The sequence below is a fragment of the Meleagris gallopavo genome, chromosome 9 (genome assembly GCF_905368555.1).
Source record: "Meleagris gallopavo chromosome 9, MGAL_WU_HG_1.1, whole genome shotgun sequence".
Lineage (NCBI taxonomy): Eukaryota > Metazoa > Chordata > Aves > Galliformes > Phasianidae > Meleagris > Meleagris gallopavo.
The window spans coordinates 9,384,665-9,406,351 of record NC_139412.1 but is presented as its reverse complement, the minus strand read 5'-3'; the positions used below and the strand labels follow the sequence as shown (position 1 = coordinate 9,406,351).

Below are 21,687 nucleotides of genomic sequence, written 5' to 3'. Positions count from 1 at the left end.
GTTGTTGTTTTTTTTCTCTAAGACTCCTCCCCATGGAGATATGCGGTACTACAGATGGGGCTGCTGAGATCCCAGCTTACTTTACAAAGAGAAGATTGGATTTGTGATTAAACAAGCCAGATCAGGTTATATATTTCTGTGCAGTTTTATTTCCTTCTCTGCCAGCACAGGGATATGAATAAAAGGGTATATGTGTAAAAAGGCAAGCATTTGCCATATGGGGAGATCTTGTTAAAATGGCCACAAAGTTTTTGAATGTAAATGTTTATATTTGGGATCTGACATGACAAAGGAGTCAGAGATGAAAGGCACACACAGCACTTGTCTTTCCTTCTGCCAGAACAGTCAGGAAATAGCATTTTTCTGAGCTTCCCAGCTGTCCTTGGTGATGAATTACTCCTTGTTTCCATTTAGTCCAGCTTCAGCTGGTCTGAATATCTTCTATTTACAAGGGCAGTGAGATCAGTTCAAGTTGCTCCAGACTTCAGTGTGCTGACGTTGAAGGAGATAAACAGAGTAATTTGCTGATTCACCATAACAATTTTAATAAAATATGAGTCAGGATTTTCTTCTTTCATGTAATCATGAAATTAGGTTAGCATGCTTTGCTGAGCACTTAGCTCTACTATGTGTGTTCCCAATAGCATCTAATGTTCCTGTGGTATATTTTTGGAAGCATAACTGGATTTACAAGGCCACATTTTCTCCTGTTTTCCTGGCTTCCCAACAAACTAACATTCAACACTCTGTGTCTTGAATTAGAAGCTCCATCTTCACTCTATTATCAGTCATGATACCACGTGTGTTTTCTGCAGCTTCTCACCTGCTGGACTATCAAATCTCCATTTAAAATCATCACTTATGTGGGTTTCTCCAAAATCTAGCAGCTGGTGCGAAGTTTGCTGAATGTCACAGGAGCCACACTCAAATTACAGAATACAGAGACATGTCTTTTCTCAGATGGTTCATTCATTTTGGAGCAGCCTTCTTCCTACTAGACCTCGCAGCTCACAACCTTTTTACATGGCACCTAGCACATGCATTTCCCCTTTCATTTGTCTCACACACGGTGTCGACCCTCTTAGCAATGAGCCTTGATCTCTGCATGCTCTGGCAGTGCCTTTCTAGTTTCCCTCAGTTCAAGAAGCTATTTCAAATTGAAGTAGCTGCTGTAGAAAATGACATCAGTATTTAAACAGATTTCCTGAGGAAATCTTTAATGGCTATTTTTATAGCTTATTTTGAGCTTTTCAACTTTTTCCTCATTGGCCAAAGGTCAAAAAGTTATTTCATACAAGACCAGAGTTTGAGCATCAGAACAGGAAAAGAGCTAATTCTGACTAATCTCATGGTTATGATTGTTTTGAATTGCTTTCATTCTAAGCACCAGTGGCAGAAGAAAAAGTGAATTGCATTCTGTATTGAAAATAACTGTTTTGGTTGAATGAAAACATTCTCCACTTCTAGGCTCATGCAATAAATAAACTTAGCAGGTCTCTTCACATTTGTAAGTAAAACTCCATAAAAAATTGTAGGAGCCATAAAAGCTCAGACCTCAGTGGACCTTTCCCTTTCCAGTTTCCTGAGCAGAAATTTGCAGATCAAGTAGCTCTCAAGAACCCTCTTCCACTCTGTAAGGTCTGATTAGCACATTGTGGCTACTGAATGGAAAAAGCAGACACAGAGGATAAATTCCTTCCTGAAGTCTGGCCGAGCACTCCATGCAAGGCACCCCATGACAAGAGGGAGAGCTTGCCGTGTTCTGACAGACGTGTGCAAGCTGTCGGATTCTCTCTGGCAAGTCTGGAAAGTAAAATTTCTTACAGTAGCATTTCTCCTTTTTGTGTGCAAAAGCAAAAGGAATGCCTAGTTAAGCTGGAAAGTGCACTTTTTCCTCCCAACTTGTCCCAAAAGTATAAGCTTAAAATCAGGGCCATGGGGATTTTTTTTTCCTCCAATCTTTCTCTTTGAGACAGACTATGCATCACACGTGACACGAAATTTTGCAGTTTTGGAGTGAAAATATAGCACTGTGATGGAATTTTCCAAAGGCAAAAACTATAAAACTATTTTCTTCCTCTCTACTGAACTGCAGATGTGCAGGGTATCTCAAATCTAAATACATGTGAGAATTGGGGAAGCATAGATCAGGATCTGACCTTTACAATTCCAAGCTTGGTAATCTTCTTCATTTTTAAACTGCCTTCATTACTATCACAGTTGGAACTTACTCTGCATATCAAAATCGCTATGAAATTTGATAAAATTTGATGATAGAGCTGGACCCTATGGCTGCAGCTAGGTGCTGTTATTCTAGCAAAGCATGACCTTGCATTAGGCTTTCCATGCTACACACTTGGAGCAGTGCATAAAACCAGATAAAGGGCACAGTTCCAAGCCTCTGTGAAAAATTGGCTGTGCTTCTAAAATTTTATTCAGCAAGAAATCACTGCTGTGCGTCACTGGTCAAAAGATGACTAAGCTCTTGTTATAAACGATATAAATGATAAGGATTTATAGCTAGATTATCCCACTCCTATTGAGAAATACTTTACTTCTTAGCCAACGAATTAGAGATAAGCAAATCCTTAAACTAGGTATTTGCTCAAAAACTTTGCTGATGAGAACGGTATTTATGTATGTGTTAAGTGCTTTCTTGAATTAGGGCCAAAGCAGGAGGCTTTAGAGAGCATTTCTCTACATGGCAGAGGAGACCTGCCCTCAGAAGTTACCTTTAAAATCCTCATTTCTAAAACAAACAAAATGTGCTGGGTGAAATCCCAGTTTCACTGAGCTCAGTAGCAAAAGTCCCGTCAACCTCAGTGGACCCAGGGATTCATTATACGGATGTCCTTCTCTTTCATTCAGCACCTTCTGCCACTTTTCTTCTTGCTGAAAATATATTGCTGCAAACCCTGTGATCATTCCTCTGGCCTGACTGCATATGGCCATTCATACTAGCATAGTGACATCATGATGGCACAAATTTACATCCACCTCCTCAAAAATGCGCAAGAAGGTAAAGGCACAGTTCCAAGAAAATCCAGCCCTCCCTGCCTCACATTAAATTAGGTTTACCAGCCACTGGACATAAGCTTTTCTCTATAACTAATAGCTATTCTCTTACCCAGCCACGGAGCTGGAAATTACCTGGTTGCTGTTTTCATAGTGCATTAACTAATTGGTTTGCCCAATCAGTCACCCAGCAGAGATATACAAGTGTTGGGCAGAGCTGTGGGCTTTGTTCTGTGCTGGTTGAGTGCAGGTGAGTAACTTCTGGGCTGTGAGTGAAGTTGTTCAAGCGGAGCACTGGTTTGTATTGAGTTTGTCAGGGCTTGCGAGTTATGAGAATCTTATCACTTTCTACTATCATATTTCTACTTTGACAGCTGGGAATATAAACTAATGCTGAGCATTTGGCATTTAAGGCATAAAATTAAGTTGGTTCATGAGCAGGTTTTTTGATTACTCAGTGCTGTGTAGTTCCTTCAGTAGCACTTTATCACTACTTTCATAAAGTGGTTCTCAAGAGAAAAGAGACATTGAAGATGTTTTTAAGGGCCCTAAAGAATAACAACTGATTTGAGGATTCTTGTGTTTAACAAGGTCACAGATTGCTCCGTTTATTTATTTCTTTATTTATTTTGAGAGAGAGAGGAACAGGATAAAACCTTGATGTTGTGTAATACGCAAGAGCCAGCCTAGAAGTATCCGGGTGCTGTAAATTAAAGTACAGACATAGCTCTTTAAGGTTATTATATAGATTTGTCTGTCATAAAAGTTAGCTTAAAATACTGACATAGCCATTTCTTGTCAAGGTATGCTCAGTGTCATGAGTCATTGTAGCTTTGAATCTGCACTTTTTCAAAAATAATCAGGACTTACCCATTTGGCATCAGTTCTCAGAACACTAAAGTAAATTATCTTTCATTTTAGTTATGTGCAGTGGGCAAAGTGGACACTGTACAACAACTATCAAGTATTTAGTACTACAGCGAAGAAAGACACAAATGCCGTAACCTAATTCCATACAGGGATTTGTTCCATCCAGCAAGTTAAGCAGTTGATCAAAGAGATTTAATTTTAGAACCCCACAGCTCAAAAGACTGCTCTTCTAATCTCACCACTTGAAACTAGAACCGAATTAGTGCATATTGAGGAGCATATGGGGCCTGCACGGAAGGGCTGTCTCCCAGCAGAGCTCCTGCAGAGCCAGCTCCTCTCCCAGGAACTGACGGCTGCCTGGAAAATGAGTGCAGGAGGGAAGCACTATGCTGTGTCTAAGTCACAACGTTGGATTTTAAGTGATTGAAGAGCAGTTCCTTGCACTTATGCCACCTGAAACACCGCAAGCCCTCTACTTTGTGGCCCTGAAGCTTCAGATGTGCTCACTGGGGTCCTTCGGCAGCTCCGCATCCCCTCGCTGTGCGTGCCCACACCGGCCAACCACCACCAGGCGAGGGCTGAGCTGCGCCTCAGCGCACAGCGAGAACAAAACCGCAGACGTGGCATGCGGGAAGGAGCTCAGCAGCAAAGGAGCTATGTTTGGGCACTGCTCGGGGAGTACCGGACGGAAGATGGGCAGCGGGAGGGCGAAACCGCCTTCCTCCGGGTCCCCGAGGCTGCCCGGCTGCTGAGGGCACGCACCCCAGGGGGGACGGCTCCGGTGCTGCGGGAGGCGAGTGGCGGCCCCGCGGCGGAGCGGCAGCGCCGCGAGCTACCCGGCGCGCGGGAAGGCGTTAAAGGCCCGCCGTCCCGCCCCGCTCCTGCGGGCACGCCGAGGCGGCGGCGCGCGGCCTGCCCCGTGCTGCGGCGGGCGGGAGCCCCGCCTCGGACTGCGTGACGCGCGTTGCCATGGCCACCCGTTTACGCTACAAGGCCCGACGGGGGTGGGCGGGAGGGAGGGGCCGCTTCAGCACCAGGGCGGCCGCGGACAGCAGCGGCCCCGGCTCGGCGGCGGCTCTCCGGTGCGGGCTGCGCGGCCGCCGCGGAACCGGCGCCGGGTCAGCGCGTCTCTCTGCGGCGGCGGAGCCTCCGGTGAGTTCTGCGGGAACCTCCGGCGGCCGTTCGCGGGCGTGCGGTAAGCCGAGCCCCCGAGCGCCGCGTTTGGGCGGCCGGGAAGGGGAGCGGGGCCGGGCGGGAGTCGCTGGGAGTGGTGGGGGACGGTGGGTGGGCAGGGGAGGGCGACCGCCGGAAAACTTTGCGAGACGTGGAGGGGTGGCCCCTGGTTTGGCCTCCGTACGGCGTTTTCCATAAAACAACTTTATCAACTTATAAAGAGAGGGATTTGGTCAATTTGCTGTGATTTTTTGGCTTCGGGAGTTCTGCTCGTTGCACACAAGCGCCGTTCTGATGTTGGCGTTCTTTGTGTGAATCCTCAAAACTTCTTGAATTTCGGGTGAGACCTCCAAATTGGCAGTAGAATAGCAGAGGCATGCTGTGCCATTCACCACTCGCTGTCCGGTTCAATGCTGGAAGCTCTGTCACCTCGGAGCAGCCCTCCCTGCCGCAGCACACGTGCTGTGGGTCAGGCCTTCTCCCAGCACCTCCATGTGGTCCTCGGGGTGATCTGTGCTCCCCACAGAGCTCACAGCCTGGAGGGACAGCCGGACCTCTGGGATTCTTTGACCCAGAGTGTTTAGAAGCGCTCCTCCTGTAGGTAACCCTATCCGTGCAAAGCCAAGCTGGTTCCCAGCAGCTCTGGATCACGAGATCTGCATGCAGTCCCGTCTTCTCAACATGAAAATGCATCTTCAGCACTCACTGCCTTCTCCAGTCTGCAGGCACATCTCTCTGGTACATCTGTTAAGCCATTGCAAATCTTTGAACGAATTTATTATTCCATCATAAAGAGCACGGTTGACTACAGGCACACGCATTGTCTGCCACGTGCTGCTGTGTTAATTAATAGCAATAGTTTTTTCGTAACTCCTGTAAAAAACAAAAGGTGGGTATGAATAATGATGTGGATCACTGTTAAAGGCCAAGAAATGAATAATAACTGAAAGTGAATCGGGAGCAGGGACTCTCTCTCATACTTTATGCTCACGCTTTCCTTAACCTATAGAGTGAGATGTGGCTTGTGTGTGACCCACGCAGAAATGTGAACATGATCCCCTGCCCAATTGTTCCCCTGTGTGCTGTGGCTGCAGCATCTGGGAGCAGGGAATGAGGAATTGATGTGCAGAGGGGACAACAGCAGGGCCAGAATTATATTTTCTCCTTCATACCTCAGCATTCTTGCACTCCTACAGCTTAGTTTAAAGAAAACACTAACAATCCTAATTTGTTGTTGCTTCAGACCTGTGACCTCGTCACATTGTTGCTTGCACACCATCCCTGCTCAGCTTTGCATTAAAGGCATAACTTTACAGTAAATTTGGTTGTTTTGCCTCATTAGGCATCAGACATACAGCACAGTAGGAAGGACTGGGTGACCTGTAATGATTCAGCTGCCAGAAAGAGAGACGTCTAACGCTGACCCCTGTGAGCAAAGCCCTGAACTGAACTTCCTGCCCTGCAGAGCATGCGAGCGGCTCCTGCCCAAGTTCAGAAGTTACTGCTGACACAGTAGGCTCCAGTAATTTATAAATCTGCTCTAAAGCAGATAAGTGGATGAAACTCCTTGAAAGATCACATTGAAATCACATTCAGTGGAGTTATTTTGAAGAGTAAATTACACAGCGTTTAGGCTGGCAGTGGAAATTAATTCATTAATTAGCACTGCTTGAAGGAATGAAATTCTACCTGATTTTCCAAATTCTCCTAATCCAGGTAGGTTCACAGCCTTCCTGCCTCTCAGCTTCTATGATCAGTTCCTCCATCAGCCATGGCTGTGCGTCTTCTGCAAGGGAATTGGGATGGGCCTGGTTTCTTCCGCCAGCACTGGGGCACAGCAGCAGGTGGAAGCGTCAACAGCTGGTGCTCTGCTTTGCCTCCTTCATTCATGCCCCATGGTGGGTCACGCTGAGATTACCAACAGTGCTGAACTCCCAGAAGCTCGATTGCCACCTCCATGTGGGGAGAGTATTTGTCTTATGGATATAAGACATACATATATAAGATACATGTAAGCTATATGCTTATATATGACTCCCATTAACTGGTTTTAATGGTACAGAATGAAACCCAGGAACAGTTAAAAGAGTTGTAGGCAAACTCCAAACCAAATTTGATCATCAAAGCATAGGGTAGGGATGGTTCGGTGGGACTGCATGAAGTAGAAGAGAACTCACAGTTTTCTTCCTTCAGGTTATATGCCCAACCATGCACATACTCAGCCAATTCTTCTATTGACACCAGAGGAATTTCTGGTGTGAGAACTGAATTCATGCCAATTCAAATATTATTTATAAAGAGATATATAGATATGTAAGTCACAGTCTTGCTTTCTTCCTTTGTCACTATGATCTTTATGCAAAAATAATTATTCAGAGCATCAGTCCAGAATCTAAGACACCGTAGAGAATTAGCAATGTACCTACTGTCCACTCCTATGCGGAATTAGAGTGCATTAACTAAAGAAATAACATAGCTGTAAAACTTGAACATCATATTGAATGTGGTTTCTTTATGTTGCATGAGTGCTCACAAAGAATTAGCACATCCTTTTTTTCCTAAATGGGATAATTTTGTGGCTCCAAAAACTATTTATTTCAGTACATATTAACAACAACAACAAAGTTTCCCTCCATAGAGCATTACAAACTGGTACAACAGATGTCAATTTATGTCAGCATCAGCTGATTTTCTTCTCCATTACCCTTTCTACTGGATCTTTGCTTATCTAGCAGGCCCTAGCTTTTTGACATCCAATGTCTTGTTGAATGTTTTTTCACATTTAGTGATAGAAAGCTTGACTCAGCCTGTCTCAAAAGTTGGTGTCGTCATCTACATGATGGTCATTATGCATTATTGATAGTGATGGAAAAGTCATGAATACACACATCTTTGCTGCAGGGCTCAAGCCTTTTTCTTTGGTTGATCATCGTTTTATTCTCTCTCTGCATTTTAATAACAGTGTCAACAGAGACTTTTCATTCTGCCTTCACCATGGAAGAGCAGCAGCTTCCTGGTGCTGCTGCTGCAGATATAATCCTTTGCCTGATGTTGTATGTAGTTTCTACTTTATCATGTAACTCTGGAAAACATTTCAGTTATCAAAAAGTGATTTTCTAGGGCAATGCAAGCTCTTACTGATGCAACATTAGGAATAATCTTTATACAGCAAGTGCTTTAAGTTAATAAATAATTCATATATTTCCCCCAGTGTTACAGTGTAACTCATAAAATTGGGAAAAGAACATTAAAAAGAAATCCCACTACTACATTATATAGTCAGAAAACAGGTTTCTAATATAACCGTGGAAATTAATTCATAAAAACATGAATTATATTTATACATTGTAAGCACAAATAGCAATAAAAACGAACAGTTGGTGATGCAGTTATCTTTGACTAGGACCCGTATCTTACCTTACAAGTTAGCTGATACGTGTTCTTTGGAGGGTGCCAGCCAAACCAGGTTCAGGACACAGGAGTTTCTTCCAAACCAATTTAAGCTCAGAATTTACTGCAGCAGTCATAAACAGCCTGTATTCCAAGGGACTCTGGGATGCTCAGCAAATCAACAGGGAGACAGCACAGAGTTCATGTTTTCCGCCGTAAAATGAAAATAGTTCTGGAGCAAAACAGGGTGATTGCTTAATGGCAAATACTTTTATAAAACATGCAGAGTAGAGCAGGGGTGATGCTGAAAGGTCTTTGTGGAACACAAGCACATTTGTCTTTGGCTTTCTGGCTCACCCCACAGAAGCCTCTCCAAATGCCTTGTGCTACAGTACACACTATCAAAAAACAGCTTGCTGCATCAATGGCTCAGTACTGATTCAGAAAACAAAAATGCATTTCATTGATTGAATCAACCAAGTACAGCTTCTAGCAAGGTACAGCATTTTCTGGTACATTCAGTAAAAGAAAGATTTCTGTCTGATGTACTGTGCATGTTGTGTTGGAATCCCCTCAAAACAGGCCTGACCTCAAGCCTGGTGGCATCCTCCGGTGCTCTCAAAAGCAGGGCCATCCCACCAGACAGGCTCGTGGGACTACTTTATGACTTGTTTAGTCTCACTTGGTATAGAAGAGGGGAGGAAACCCCTTTGATAAAATTTCTGAAGAGAGCCTAGACTTTGTGATGCCTTTAATCTTCAAAAAGCGGCCTAATCTGGGACTGCAGTGTTGCTCTGCAGCTCATCCCTCCCTCTCTGGCATTTGAAGAGGAGACACAATTACAAAGATGGTTAATAGATGGACTGCTTCACTCCTTACCTTGCCTGCTTTTGCTGCAGTTTAGTCATCACAATAGTTTTTTTGGTAAGTGAGCTTCAGATTGAGTCACTGGTATCTAGAACGAATAAATAGATTGTGGTATTAGTCTGGAGGGCTTTGCAGAGCAATCAGATGCTGCATGGGGAACTGGCAGGCAGGAAGGGCAGGCAAGCATCCTTGGCCCCTGGCTCTCAGTCCTGCAGAACTGGGCACTGCTGAGTGCTGGGAGCCCATGACGCAGAGCCATGCACTGTCATTATATACTTCAGCTCATTATGCACAGAGACACTAGAGGAAGAGACTTGGAAATGAATTTGTTAGTACGTATCATCACCATTCACATTTGGAATTCAAGGGCAGAAAAATATTATACTAGAGATAAAATAAAATTGTTGATAAATTCTTTGATTTCTTCAGTTAGGAAAAAAAAATATCTGGAAACCTTCAGCAGGGAATAATGAAACTGTACACTTTTTCCTGTAATGACTGAGCCAGTAAAAGGCAGTCATTGAAAATAAGGTCCCTGCAGCCAAAGCATTTCATCAATCTCAGCTGCTGTTTTTATGAATGTATTGTATAAAAATGGGTCTTTTACAAATTATATAAAAGTCTGTCACTCCTTCCCCTATACATCACCAGGGAAGCCATCAATTTTACTTCAGTGTCAATCTATCTCTCACGGTGATATGCCCATTAATGGATATCATATATCCATTAAATCTTTCACCCTCGCACAGAAAGAAATAACAATAGCTCAGTTAAAAAGACTAAATTTTGTATTTTTTTAAGTGAACGGCTATATATTTGTCTGACTTTCTCTCCAGAAGGCCAGACTGCACATGCTGAGACTATTCTACCTCTTTTCCTTGCCAAGAAAAGATTGCCTTCTTCACTCTCAGCCTAAACAGACATCAGCACTTGCTAGACAAACCCCTGCACTCCCAGCTGCAAACATCAGCTAACACTGCATGGGCCTGGGTAGCAACACAGGGAACACAGAGTCATTCAGTCAGTAGCCTATCATGAGTTGGAAAGCATATGAGAGCTGCAGATAAGTCCTGGCACAGCAAGGACAGCATGAGGAAACAGAGTCCTAGGCTGTTGGCAGCGTATATAGCATGTTCAGTGATGAAGATACAATTGCTGTAGCATGGCAGAAAAGAACCACCATAATGTTCTTAATAAAGTTATGAACTTCCTGGCTATTATTTCAGCTTTTCTTGCAGGTTATGCATATATTTACACTCAAATCATACTTTCTAAGTTTTGTTTACTCAGAAACAAACATACTTCCAGCCTAAAAGATGAGATTGCAAAGTATAACTCAGCAATGGGGAGTAAGTTCACACCCGTATGAAGTCATATGCTGGATGGGGTGCTCCTTGGCAGAAAGAACCTTTTGTAGTTGCTCTGAACTTTGTGGGATAGGACACTGAGATGGGGGTCTTTGAATGAAGGTTTACAAAAGATTGCCTTGCTGTCAATATATCTTTGAAAGTAGAAACAAATACAAAGAAGCGCCTTTGTGATCGCATGCAATTATTTACAAAAATAGCTACAATTGCTGCTCAGCCAGTCAAAGGCCATTCAGTGCATGGAAATTCCAGCAATAGACTGAATACTGGGCTTACTGTAAATGAACCAGCAGCCTAGTCTGCCAAGAAATAAGACCTTCCCATCATCTGTACACATTTTTAGGAAGCATTTGAAGCAATTTCACAATTTCTTATATTTAATTTTGCTGTGTTGTTATTAGTTCTATTTTTTTGTACGATTCCACTGTCTCTTCTAATCTGCATGTCTGTCAGTAGTGTTAAATACTTTTTCTTAATCCCTTAGGGAAAATAGCAGGTTGTTAACATCCTTTAGAGGACTAAGTATGACCTGAAACCCAGAGACTTTTTGAGCACTTCTGTGCCTTGCCACTGCTTTTACCTTATCATTTCTGATTTAAAAGACTATTGTTATGACTCTGGGACTGCCAAGTCATAATGCATGATTTATTATGTGCAGCAGGTGACTGGTAGTTAATATTTATCTCAAAAAGGATGTTATTGTTTGTTTTTGTGTTTTTTTTTTTCCCTGTAGCTTTCCCTGGGAGGTTCATGTTTTTAGCAGTGACAAGATGACAATCCATATTTTTACCCAAGGATCCAATGAGTCATCCTATTAACTCTGCTGAAATACATGCTTGCCAATCGTCCTGCCACGGTAAGCCTGAGATTCTCTGTAAACATTATTCAGAAATTAGCTCATCGGATGCATTCAGTAGTACGAATAATCTTTACATAAAGTAGTAACTTCTCAATGATGACCACAGCCCAAAATAGACCAAATATTACATACCACCACTATTTTCAGTTATTAAAGTAGTTCCGAGCAAATCAGAAGATTGAATATACCTCATACCATGTTATTTACAAGGACATGCATTGTTTGAACCTGGAGACCATGTAAGGAGAAACCTTGTGTGTTGTGGGAATTGATGAAAAAGCACAGTGTGTCTGTTCTTGAAAATGCTACCCCATGATATCCACACACAGCTGAGAGCAAACACATTGTGAGTCATGATGAAAAAATTCAACATCCAAAAAACCCTAATCTCCAGGATGACATAATATGGATTATGTATTAGTATCAATTGCCCAAAGTAAACACCTTATTTATTCGTCCCTTCTAAGAACTCCCAAACCAGCAAGCCAGTATCCTGCAATGTTTCAGCAGAGGTATAGGCTGCTCAGTTCCTTCTCCCAGCTGTGCTGCAGAAGAGTTTGGCTGCCCTTGTGCTGTACTGTCTACAAATCAGTTTAGTTTGGGAGAAGGGGTGATCCAGGCTGGTACATGGCTGTGTTGGGTATCTTTATTGCTTGGGTTGGGCTGGAGAAAAGGCAGTACACATTTTTGTTGATAATGTCTCTGTTTCCCTTGTCCTTTTGCTTGTTCTGCCCTTAAAGGTGATATTTTGTGGCATAGTCCAAGCAAACTGCTTTCTACTCAAGCCTATTTTGCGCACCATGCAGCCTTATCTCACCAGAGAAGAGCATATGGCCTTGAGTTATTATTTGTTATTTCAGGGTAACTAGATGGTAACTGTACTGAAAACTTATGGCAAATCATGCGTTATCTCACAATAACAGGAAAAATAAACAGTATCTCCACTGTATGCATTAACAGTAATGGAAGGAAAAACTCATGAAAAACACTGTCCATCTAGTTTAAATATGTTCACATTGAAGATGCCCCAGGTGTTTTACTGCTTCTGAATCTCTCATGTGCATTCAAATTATGCCCAGACCTCCTTCCATATTCAACATTCTTGCCTTCAGAGCTAAAGCCAGTTGCAGTCCTGAAGTCACTACGTATGTAAAACACTTGAAAATGTCCAGCTTATTAGAGAACTGTGCTGCTGAATTAAAATAAAGCTTTAGCAAGATATCATGGGAATAATTAATGATGCATGTAATGTGTACAGAGCAAAAGCAATACCGAGCTCTTGGGGGAAAACTGCAATAGCTACTTTCAGCATCTCTGGAGTAAATCCCAAAATGGTAGGATGCAAAGCTACTACAGCAGCTGGCAAGATATCTTACTTGATTTCTAAAAGGTCCCTTAGCAACTGGCTTCAGGTGCAGACAAAGGTAAAGACAACTGGAGTGTTAAAGTATTCCAGATAATTGCTGTAAAACAGATAAACTGGGCAGTAGAGGAAATCAAAGGAAAGAGACTAGAGCTAACACAGCTGCACAAAAACTATTTCAGATGTGTTCTGCTTGACAATGCCAGCATATTGCAAACCCTTTGAAAATATACTGAAGCAATGTTGTAGAGCACATAAAAAGAGATTCTTAAACAGCTTATTGGTAAAATATGAGCTAAATTTGATGAGACTGTCCTCTAGACTGCATCTGTTTCCATGAAAATTGTGTGCAGCATTAAAGTTATCATTACTCTGGCAGACTTTCCTGATTGAGCTGTAAAGCCAGATATAGTCCTATTTTTTTATTTATTTTTTTTTTTTTTTTGAAGCTGGCATATGGCAGAATGCTAAGAATTGGTTAACTAAATCTTTTATCACTGTGAAACCAAACTCATAGTTGTTTGGTCCAAAGATCTTAAAGTTGGTCAGAATTCAGGGTCCAATGCAGTATATAGTAAAAGTATAAATCCCATAAACAAACAAAACCTAAAAAAGTCCCTAGAAGAGAATTTCAATAAGTCCCAAATACTGATGAGGTAAGGAAAGATAACACTTTTGGTACACAATTGGAAGCTATTTGTTCTGTCACAGTGTTAGTGTTTATGCAGCCTTCCATTTGCCCATGGATGGACTTCAAGATAGAACTCTGAACATAAAGCATACAAAATACTTCCAGCTATTCACATGGAAGAAGTCACAGAAAGGTGGTTCTCTGGCAGGGAGCAACAGGCCAGACCTAAGGAAGACAGGTGCTGCAGGGTGCCAACTCTCAGTGTCACACATAGAATCAGAATCACCCAAATGGCACAGCTGCTGGCAATGGGGCATGAGATACATCTGCCTCCCAGGATCATTCTCCCTTGCAGACATCACCAGTTCCCAGTTTCCACGCAATCATAGCTGAGAATGAAGCTACCATTCAGTCTCCATTCCCACGAACCCAGTGCTCCTTCCCACCCACCTCATTGTACAGGGGCACTTCCAGTGAGCTGCCTTCTCATTTCTCACCATCTCGCTCACTTTACACAGCGCTTTGACTAATTATGGCCTTAAGATTTCTGCTGATTTATTGCTTCTGAGTTTTACTTGTATTAATAATAACTCCTGACATTAGGTTGAACACCTCAGTAAATAAATTTGCCACTAGTTAAGAAATAAGGCTCCTAATGACTATAAAATAGCCTGGAAATTGTTCTTGTTCCCTAACAAGATTAAGGGAGAGAACAAGAGAAAATCCTTCTAAGAACGTGCAGAGTTATGTACTGTTACAAACTGTAAGAAAATTATACAATTAAAAGAAAACCCAAACTTATCTAGATCTGTCTGTAAATTAATTATATTCTTGAAAACATAATTCCATTTTTTTCTGAGACATTTTCCTGTCAAATCAGAAGGCACCATTTCAGCACTGGACTCTTAGTATTTTTTGTAAAAGATTTCTCAGACATAAATGTTGAAGTTCTGAACTGACAAACCATCAGCATATTCTCCAGGAGTCACTTTAGATGAATGAAATGTTAAGGTGCTGCACTTAATAGAGGAGTGGAAGTTATCCAGTTTCTCTTTGGTGCAAAAGAACTACTCAGGGACATTACCTTTTGCTGTCATTTTTAAATCTCAGTATATAGCAGTGAGATCTAAAATAACTAATAACATGTAAAAATAAGGGATGGATTTCCAATGTTACTTAGGGCTTCCATCTTCCAGCTTTCCGAAAGTGTTTTAAGTAGTTCTTCTGCTAAAGGAAGGGGTTTGAACATTCCCTTCTCAAAGCCCTTTATTTTTTTTAATCACAGCATTAACCTTGGAAAGCTCTTTCAGAGTTTTGCAGTATCAGATAAGTCACATAACATACAAGTACTCCTTACGTAGCAATTCTAAAACTAACAGTGGTTAGTTTGCTAGTACTTCATTAGAGCTGGTCTACTGAAACCATAACAATAACACAGATTTGCAAAAAAGTTTATACAAAACGCCCTCCTCCCAACCTTACTCACTCATAGTTGAACTACTTGCAGAATTCACAGCATCATTCTGTTATGGCTATTTTTGATAATAAAAATAGAATGTAAATAAATAACCCATGCTAAGGTCTATCTGCTTACGTAATACCAACGTATATGAAGATAAGAAAAATATAAGCTGAGGAATTCTAAATCCAGAGCTTTATTCTTTGTCTTCTAGACAGATTTCTTTGCTGGCTCTGTTGAGAAGTTTTAGGGTATCAGTGCAGACTAGAAGGGGTTTTCTTTTCAGTTCTGCAAACCCTAACTTGGAGCTTTGATTCCTGATTGCTATTGGACAGTTATTGGAAGAGAAGCAAAATATTTTGCTTCAGAAATATAATGGAAACAACTGCACTGTTGTTGGATATCCAGTTTTAAATTGTCAAAACTGGTATTAAAGGATGCATGCATATAGATAACCCACAGAGACCAAAGTACATTCAAGGCATTTGACTGGGTAAACAACAAGCTTGTTGCATCATTTTTGTTTTTTTTCATTGTGCAAGTGAATGAAAGTGTAAGGAACATTCTAGACAGGACAGAAATAACTCAGTTTGCTCATTTTAGCTCATTGAAATTTGGAGTTTCATTACAACCAGCAAGTATTTCATGTTATTAACCTTTGAGTAGTTTTAAATGAAATCTGTACAGTTTACTGCATTGGCTTTGACTTATTATACAATAACACAACAGTTTCTCAGCAGGATTAAAACCTGAACTGCATTAAAATTCAATTAAAAGCCTGTGAGAAGTGCAGTGGTTCACTCAGAAAGTTAATTCGGATTGTGTCTCTGTGTAAAAGGAACTGCTTTGTCACTGCAGAGGAACTGAGATGTTTTTGTCATTGCAGAGTGAAATGCAGACCCTCTTGCATTTGAGTACATTCTGATGTTTTTCTCTAATTTCTGTTTCTCCATAGTTAGCCAACCTACATCACAATGACTGAGGACTTAGACCACAGGTTCAGTAGTCTCACTTGGGATCAGATTAAAATTCTGGATCAAGTTTTAGCAGAGGTAATACCCATTCATGGAAGAGGGAATTTTCCAACACTGGAAGTAAAACCGAAGGATATAATTCGAGTGGTTAAGGAGCAGCTCATTGAAAAGCAAATCAACATTCGAGATATCCGCCTGAATGGTTCAACAGCTAGCCACATCCTAGTGAAGCAGAATGGAACAAGTTATAAGGACCTAGACATCATTTTCGGGGTGGAACTTCCAAGTGAGCTTGAGTTTCAGGTTGTTAAGGAGGCAGTTCTTAATTGCCTATTAGACTTTTTGCCAAAATGTGTTAATAAGGAAAAAATCACTGCCCAGACTATGAAAGATGCCTACGTGCAGAAGATGGTCAAAGTCTCCACTGATCACGACCGCTGGAGCCTCATCTCGCTGTCAAACAACAGCGGCAAGAATGTGGAGTTAAAGTTTGTTAATTCGCTCAGGCGACAGTTTGAGTTCAGCGTGGATTCCTTCCAAATTGTGCTGGACTCCATCTTAAATGTTTACAGAGAAACAGACTGCAAACTGACGGAAGACTCTCACCCCACTATTATCGCAGAGAGTATGTATGGAGACTTCAATGAAGCAATGGACCATTTAAAATACAAACTGATTTCCACGAGGAACCCTGAGGAAATCAGAGGAGGTGGCCTTCTGAAGTACAGCAATCTCCTGGTTCGTGACTTTAAGCCAGCAGATGAGGCTGAAATTAAATCTCTGGAACGTTACATGTGCTCCAGATTCTTCATTGATTTTCCAGATGTTGCTGAGCAGCAAAGGAAAATTGAGTCATATCTGCGCAACCACTTCATCGGGGAAGAAAAAAGCAAGTATGACTACTTGATGACTCTGCGTGGAGTTGTAAATGAGAGCACAGTCTGTCTCATGGGACACGAGCGAAGACAAACTCTGAATATGATTACAATTTTGGCTTTAAAAGTTCTCGGAGAACAAAATATTATCCCAAATGCAGCTAATGTAACATGTTATTATCAGCCTGCTCCTTACATCAGTGACAGAAACTTCAGCAATTATTACATTGCTCATGGACAACCACCTATCATCTACCAGCCGTACCCATTTCACATACAGATGCAAAGTGGCATGGTTTAGGAACACAGTAACCTTCTCAGCACTCGCACCCCTCTCTTCCCAGCTCTCTCCGTAATAAAGGCCTCATTCAACCAAGTTTTATTATCACTTCTGATTTAAGGACATATTTTTGTGCAAGTTGCCAAAGTTATTTGGTCAATGTCTCAAACACCTTTAAGCAGATCACAAGAAAAATGTCTCTCGTTATTCATGATGATGTATTTGTGTCTCCCACTTGTGTTTGGATGAAAAGAGAAGGATATAAATTATTTGAATTCTATAAGATGAAATGCACTAAAGTTCTGGGTTCTAATAAATTCTTAAGCAAAATTTTGGAAGTGTAAAATTAAGCTAATCAAATACCTCTCAGTAGAAATGCCTAATTCTAGAATTGCTGGTGTTCTGGGTACTTTACACTAGAGCATCCAACAGTTAGACCCATGCAGGTTCCAACACATTTAAAGCATCTTTTGAAAATGCACAACAAAGGACTGTTTCTGGGTGCACTGAGTGCACTCTGTAAGCTATACCTGGTCGTTTCCATCAGAGGCATGAGATCCCTTTCCCAGTGGAGTACTCCTCAGTAGGGGTTGGGATGAAATATCCCTACCACGAGCAGAATCAGACTTTTGGGGTATCCAGAATTTCTGCTGATCTGAGTGAGAGATTTTGCTGCTTAAGCGTTGAACCCCAGGTTCTGACTCACAGGTAATAAAAGAGATACTACTATTCTGATTAGATTAGCCCTGAACAACAAGGTAATAGAGTGAGAAAGAAGGTGAAAATTGAGCACACAGGGCTTGCTTTCTATTGCTAATTTGTTATTGATCAGAGATGCTTCAATGCATAATAAACAGAGTCAGGGGAAAAGAAAGAACAGCCGAGGACTACGTTGTTTTTAGGTGAATTAAAATAAACCCTTGGCAGTAGCATCAGATAAAAAAGTTTTATAATGGCAGTGTCATACGTCAGCTTCCTTACCTGCACTCATACACCAGTAGCAAATGAAGATTTCTCTTACGTTCAGGAAGCATTGCAGATTTCCATGTGTGTTTACCAAAGATAAGTTTTAAACATGTCACATAAGTGCCTCCCTGTGCCAGTTGTTCTGTGAAAGTTAGAATGCTGTCTGCAGTTGTGCCAGAGAGCTCCTGAATGACAAGAAGGGAAAGAGAAGTACATACCCTTTGTACCACTGGCCTCAGTAAGAGCAGGTTTGGAACAGAGGGTGCTGAGGTTGCTCTCTCCAAAACACCTCCAGTTTAGCTGCTGAATGGGGTACAGAAAGGAACAGTGATGGAAAAGGGAATGAAGGGATGTGGTTGTAAAATCAAAACAGTCAACTGGAAATGCAAGCAACAGAGTTTTGTACATCTGATGCTTAACATGTCACTATGTCACATTGGCATTCATTACTGGTTCATTTTGTGTCCTCCTCCTCATTTTTAAAAGCATTGAGTACATTTTATCTGTTTACAAATCAGGTGTTAGAAATTTCTGCTACTTGGAAAAGAGCATCTGATCTATTTTACACAAAAATATGTTACATACAAATATTTAAAACATTTGCAAGATGTGTAAGGTTTATAATGTTCTACTTACCAGTGAAATGTAGCTTCCCCATCATGCCTGTACAGTAGAACAAAGAGCTTTTCAAAGACAACTTTGTTGACCATCATCACTAGAGTTCATCCTTTTCTGTAAAATACAGTGCAAAAAACATAGTGCAGACTAATAAATTAGAAGTGCAACATTAAGAGAGCATAATGAGCTACTTGAAAGTTGATTCAATTGGTGATGTTTTCCTTGAATTACTTTACTACTGTTTTCCCTGATTACTCAAGTCCAATTCCACATCTAAAAGCACAGTTTATGTCACTTCCACTAGTATCTTTTGCATTGATTAAACTATATTTCATAAAATAGGCAATTCTAATTGCTACATTATCAAATGTGATAATGCTATGAAGAGATTCCCTGCCAGAAGCAAAATGGAGTGAAACACGGTGCGTTTTTTTTCTTAACTCAGCTGTTTATTTCATAGAGTGTACCTTTAAATTTAGTTTGATATTTTCCAAACTAAATAGCACTGTGAATTTTTATAAGAGCCTTATTTAGATTATGCCCCTGCTTGTGCTTGCTCAGCACACGCTCTCTGCAGGGCCGGGAGCTGCAAGCTGGGCTGTGCACAGCTGGGACACCCAGACAAACCTGCAGGAGTCAAGCAGCCCAGTGCCTTCATTGGCTCTTGCACTCCCTGAGTTTGCTTGACTTAGCCCAGCTCAGTTGACCTCTGATCATAATGTAACGTTGCTACAGCAACTTATTACTCCTCCTCTCCTGGATCTCTCACTTCCTGGGAGGACAAATGGGTCGAACGCCTCAAGAACCAGAAAGCAGGTCAACTAAGAAGGGGGTGTTCTCAAAACATCGGGTATATCCCGTGATCCACTACCTGGAAAAATATTTCAAGAAATTGTGTTTGTTGGTTTTTTGTTTTGTTTTAAACCAAGAAGAAATGTGTATCCCCCTGCAGGAAGGACTACAGTTCTGTTTTGAATCACACATGCAAATGATGAACTCTGGACTTGTATGAACCAGCCTGTCCACTTGTACAGCAATTGCTCATTCAAATATATATATATATATATATATATATATATATATATATATATATATTTCACTATCTTACATCTTTGTTTATAGATCCAGGTTAGATAAGTTAGGACTCAGCCAAAGTCCACTGAGCTAGTGGGGAAGATCCAGCTAACTCCAATGGACTTTGGGTGAGACCCCAAAAAGTACAAAGGAATTCTGTGAGTACCTAAAGGTACGAAGACATCAATATGCAAAAATGTCTCAGGTATAAATAAACCCTTTAACTTTATTGAAAAGGACTTGTATTTCTTACCTACAGGTAGTTCCATTTTGAAGCTTCAGCAAGGTTTGCGATTTTATATATATTATATATATAAAATCTCACGTGTCTACACATATACAGGTCGTTAACAATATCTGATGTTGTCTTTTAAATATTTCCTTCCAAATGCTGAAGGAGATCTGGCAGCAGAGTTTGAACTGGTTTTTAAGGTAGTATTGATTCATAAAATTATTGTAGAACAGAGATGAAGTTGTATAGACTGCTGCTTGCAAAGCACTGATAACAATATGTAAAATGTAATACTTTAACCTCTACTCCAGCTGTTACCTATTTCACTATGTGCAAATCTACAAAGAATTGAGAGGGTCTTCTCAGCACCAGTATTCTAAGCTTCACATTTACAATATATCATGTTGTTATGATCTGTTCAATAATTACAATACCTGGAAATTGTAAGGTTGATTTTATTTAATCACAAAACTTCTCAAGGTTTACAGCTTACAGTAATCTAATGTTGTCAGGATGTAATTGTTAAAGTTTTAAGTGCTTTCCTAAAAAAAGTCATTTGAATTTTGTGTTATATTGTAAAAGGTCCATTTGAAGCATATACTTTATGGTAGTTCCTTTAAAATGTAATTTGTGAGCTTTATACTCCACATATTACAGAGGTTTTTGTGATGGATAAAAGAAATGTAAAACTGTCCTTGCTCAAGCTGTTATATTGTCTGTTGTGTTACAGTGATCCTGTAAAATAATGGATCCAATTTACCACTGTGCCACTTTGATTTTTTAGCTATGTAATTTGACTTATGTTAGAGGAGTTACATCAACATAAACTTGGATCTGGAGTTACACAGGGGGTATCCAACACGATGTCTAGAAATACCTGGAGAAAGAACAGTGTTGAGTTCAGACAAGTGGGAATAACTGGGATTCTTACTGGTCAGTTTTTGTTTGATATATTTTCCTTTTGTCTAAAGAAATGAGAGGATATACAGAAACAAAGCTGTTACACAGGAGAGAAGAGGTATTTCACATAATGTGCCATCTGAAGCTGTTGAAAAAAAAACATTGTAATGCTAAAAATGTGTACTGATCACACGGATCTGTAGGTCATTAGTCCACAGTGTTGACTAGTGCCTTTGGGTATTCGGGAAGCAATCATTAAAATAACTTTCTTGTTAAATGAATGGTTTGCTTGTAATATACTCACTATTCCATCTGGATGTCAGCCCAAAAATGCCGACTTCTTGCTGGGGATGTCAGGCAGCCAGACCGGAGCGTCGTGACTGCAAGTGGGAAAGGTTTGGTTACAGTTTGTTGGGTCAATAAGCCACAGACTCAGAGCTAGCAGCAGACTTGCTGTCAGACAGTTAAGGCTATAGTCAGATGCTCATAAACATCTGTGATACATTTCAGTGCCTCCACACTAGTTTGTCGAACAGGCTTGTGTCAAATACTCACATTTTAAGTGCCTAGTTATATATTTATGTAATAAAGACAACTGTCTGCTGGGTAAATAAAATGAATACTTAACTTGACAAATTATTTGGCTCTACACATGCATAAGAATACATTTTACTTATTCTGAATGCATATTCACATAAATCTGAACACATTTATCCAGGCTGAAGGACCGCTATCGAGTGTGAGCACTGACATGTGCTGGTGGCCTTGGGAAAT

General features: G+C 41.0%; 1 protein-coding gene and 1 long non-coding RNA gene across 4 annotated transcripts; one reads left to right on the top strand and one right to left on the bottom strand.

The window, feature by feature from the left end:
- The first annotated feature begins 4,881 nt into the window (after nucleotides 1-4,881).
- On the top strand, nucleotides 4,882-21,190 carry LOC100542077 (terminal nucleotidyltransferase 5C). Of its 3 annotated transcripts, none has more exons than XM_085230647.1 (3): nucleotides 4,882-5,037; nucleotides 11,416-11,538; nucleotides 15,950-21,190. In XM_085230647.1, exon 3 carries the CDS (start codon nucleotides 15,969-15,971, stop codon nucleotides 17,142-17,144), a length of 1,176 nt encoding a protein of 391 aa, XP_085086773.1. In that variant the 5' UTR covers nucleotides 4,882-5,037; nucleotides 11,416-11,538; nucleotides 15,950-15,968; the 3' UTR covers nucleotides 17,145-21,190. The 3 variants fall into 3 exon arrangements, with proteins under 3 accessions (XP_085086773.1, XP_085086774.1, XP_085086775.1); XM_085230648.1 differs by having other exon boundaries at nucleotides 4,882-5,080; XM_085230649.1 differs by lacking the exon at nucleotides 4,882-5,037 and adding an exon at nucleotides 5,869-6,774.
- LOC104912182 (uncharacterized) lies at nucleotides 5,804-9,461 on the bottom strand. The gene is made up of 3 exons (XR_002117690.3): nucleotides 9,328-9,461; nucleotides 8,476-8,680; nucleotides 5,804-5,931 (listed from the first exon to the last, which is right to left on the bottom strand). It is a non-coding gene; the product is annotated as an uncharacterized LOC104912182 (long non-coding RNA).
- Nucleotides 21,191-21,687: the final 497 nt, after the last annotated feature.

Bases quoted from the DNA above. Each gene is read 5' to 3' on its own strand.
- LOC100542077 (XM_085230647.1), top strand. From the start codon at position 15,969: ATGACTGAGGACTTAGACCACAGGTTCAGTAGTCTCACTTGGGATCAG.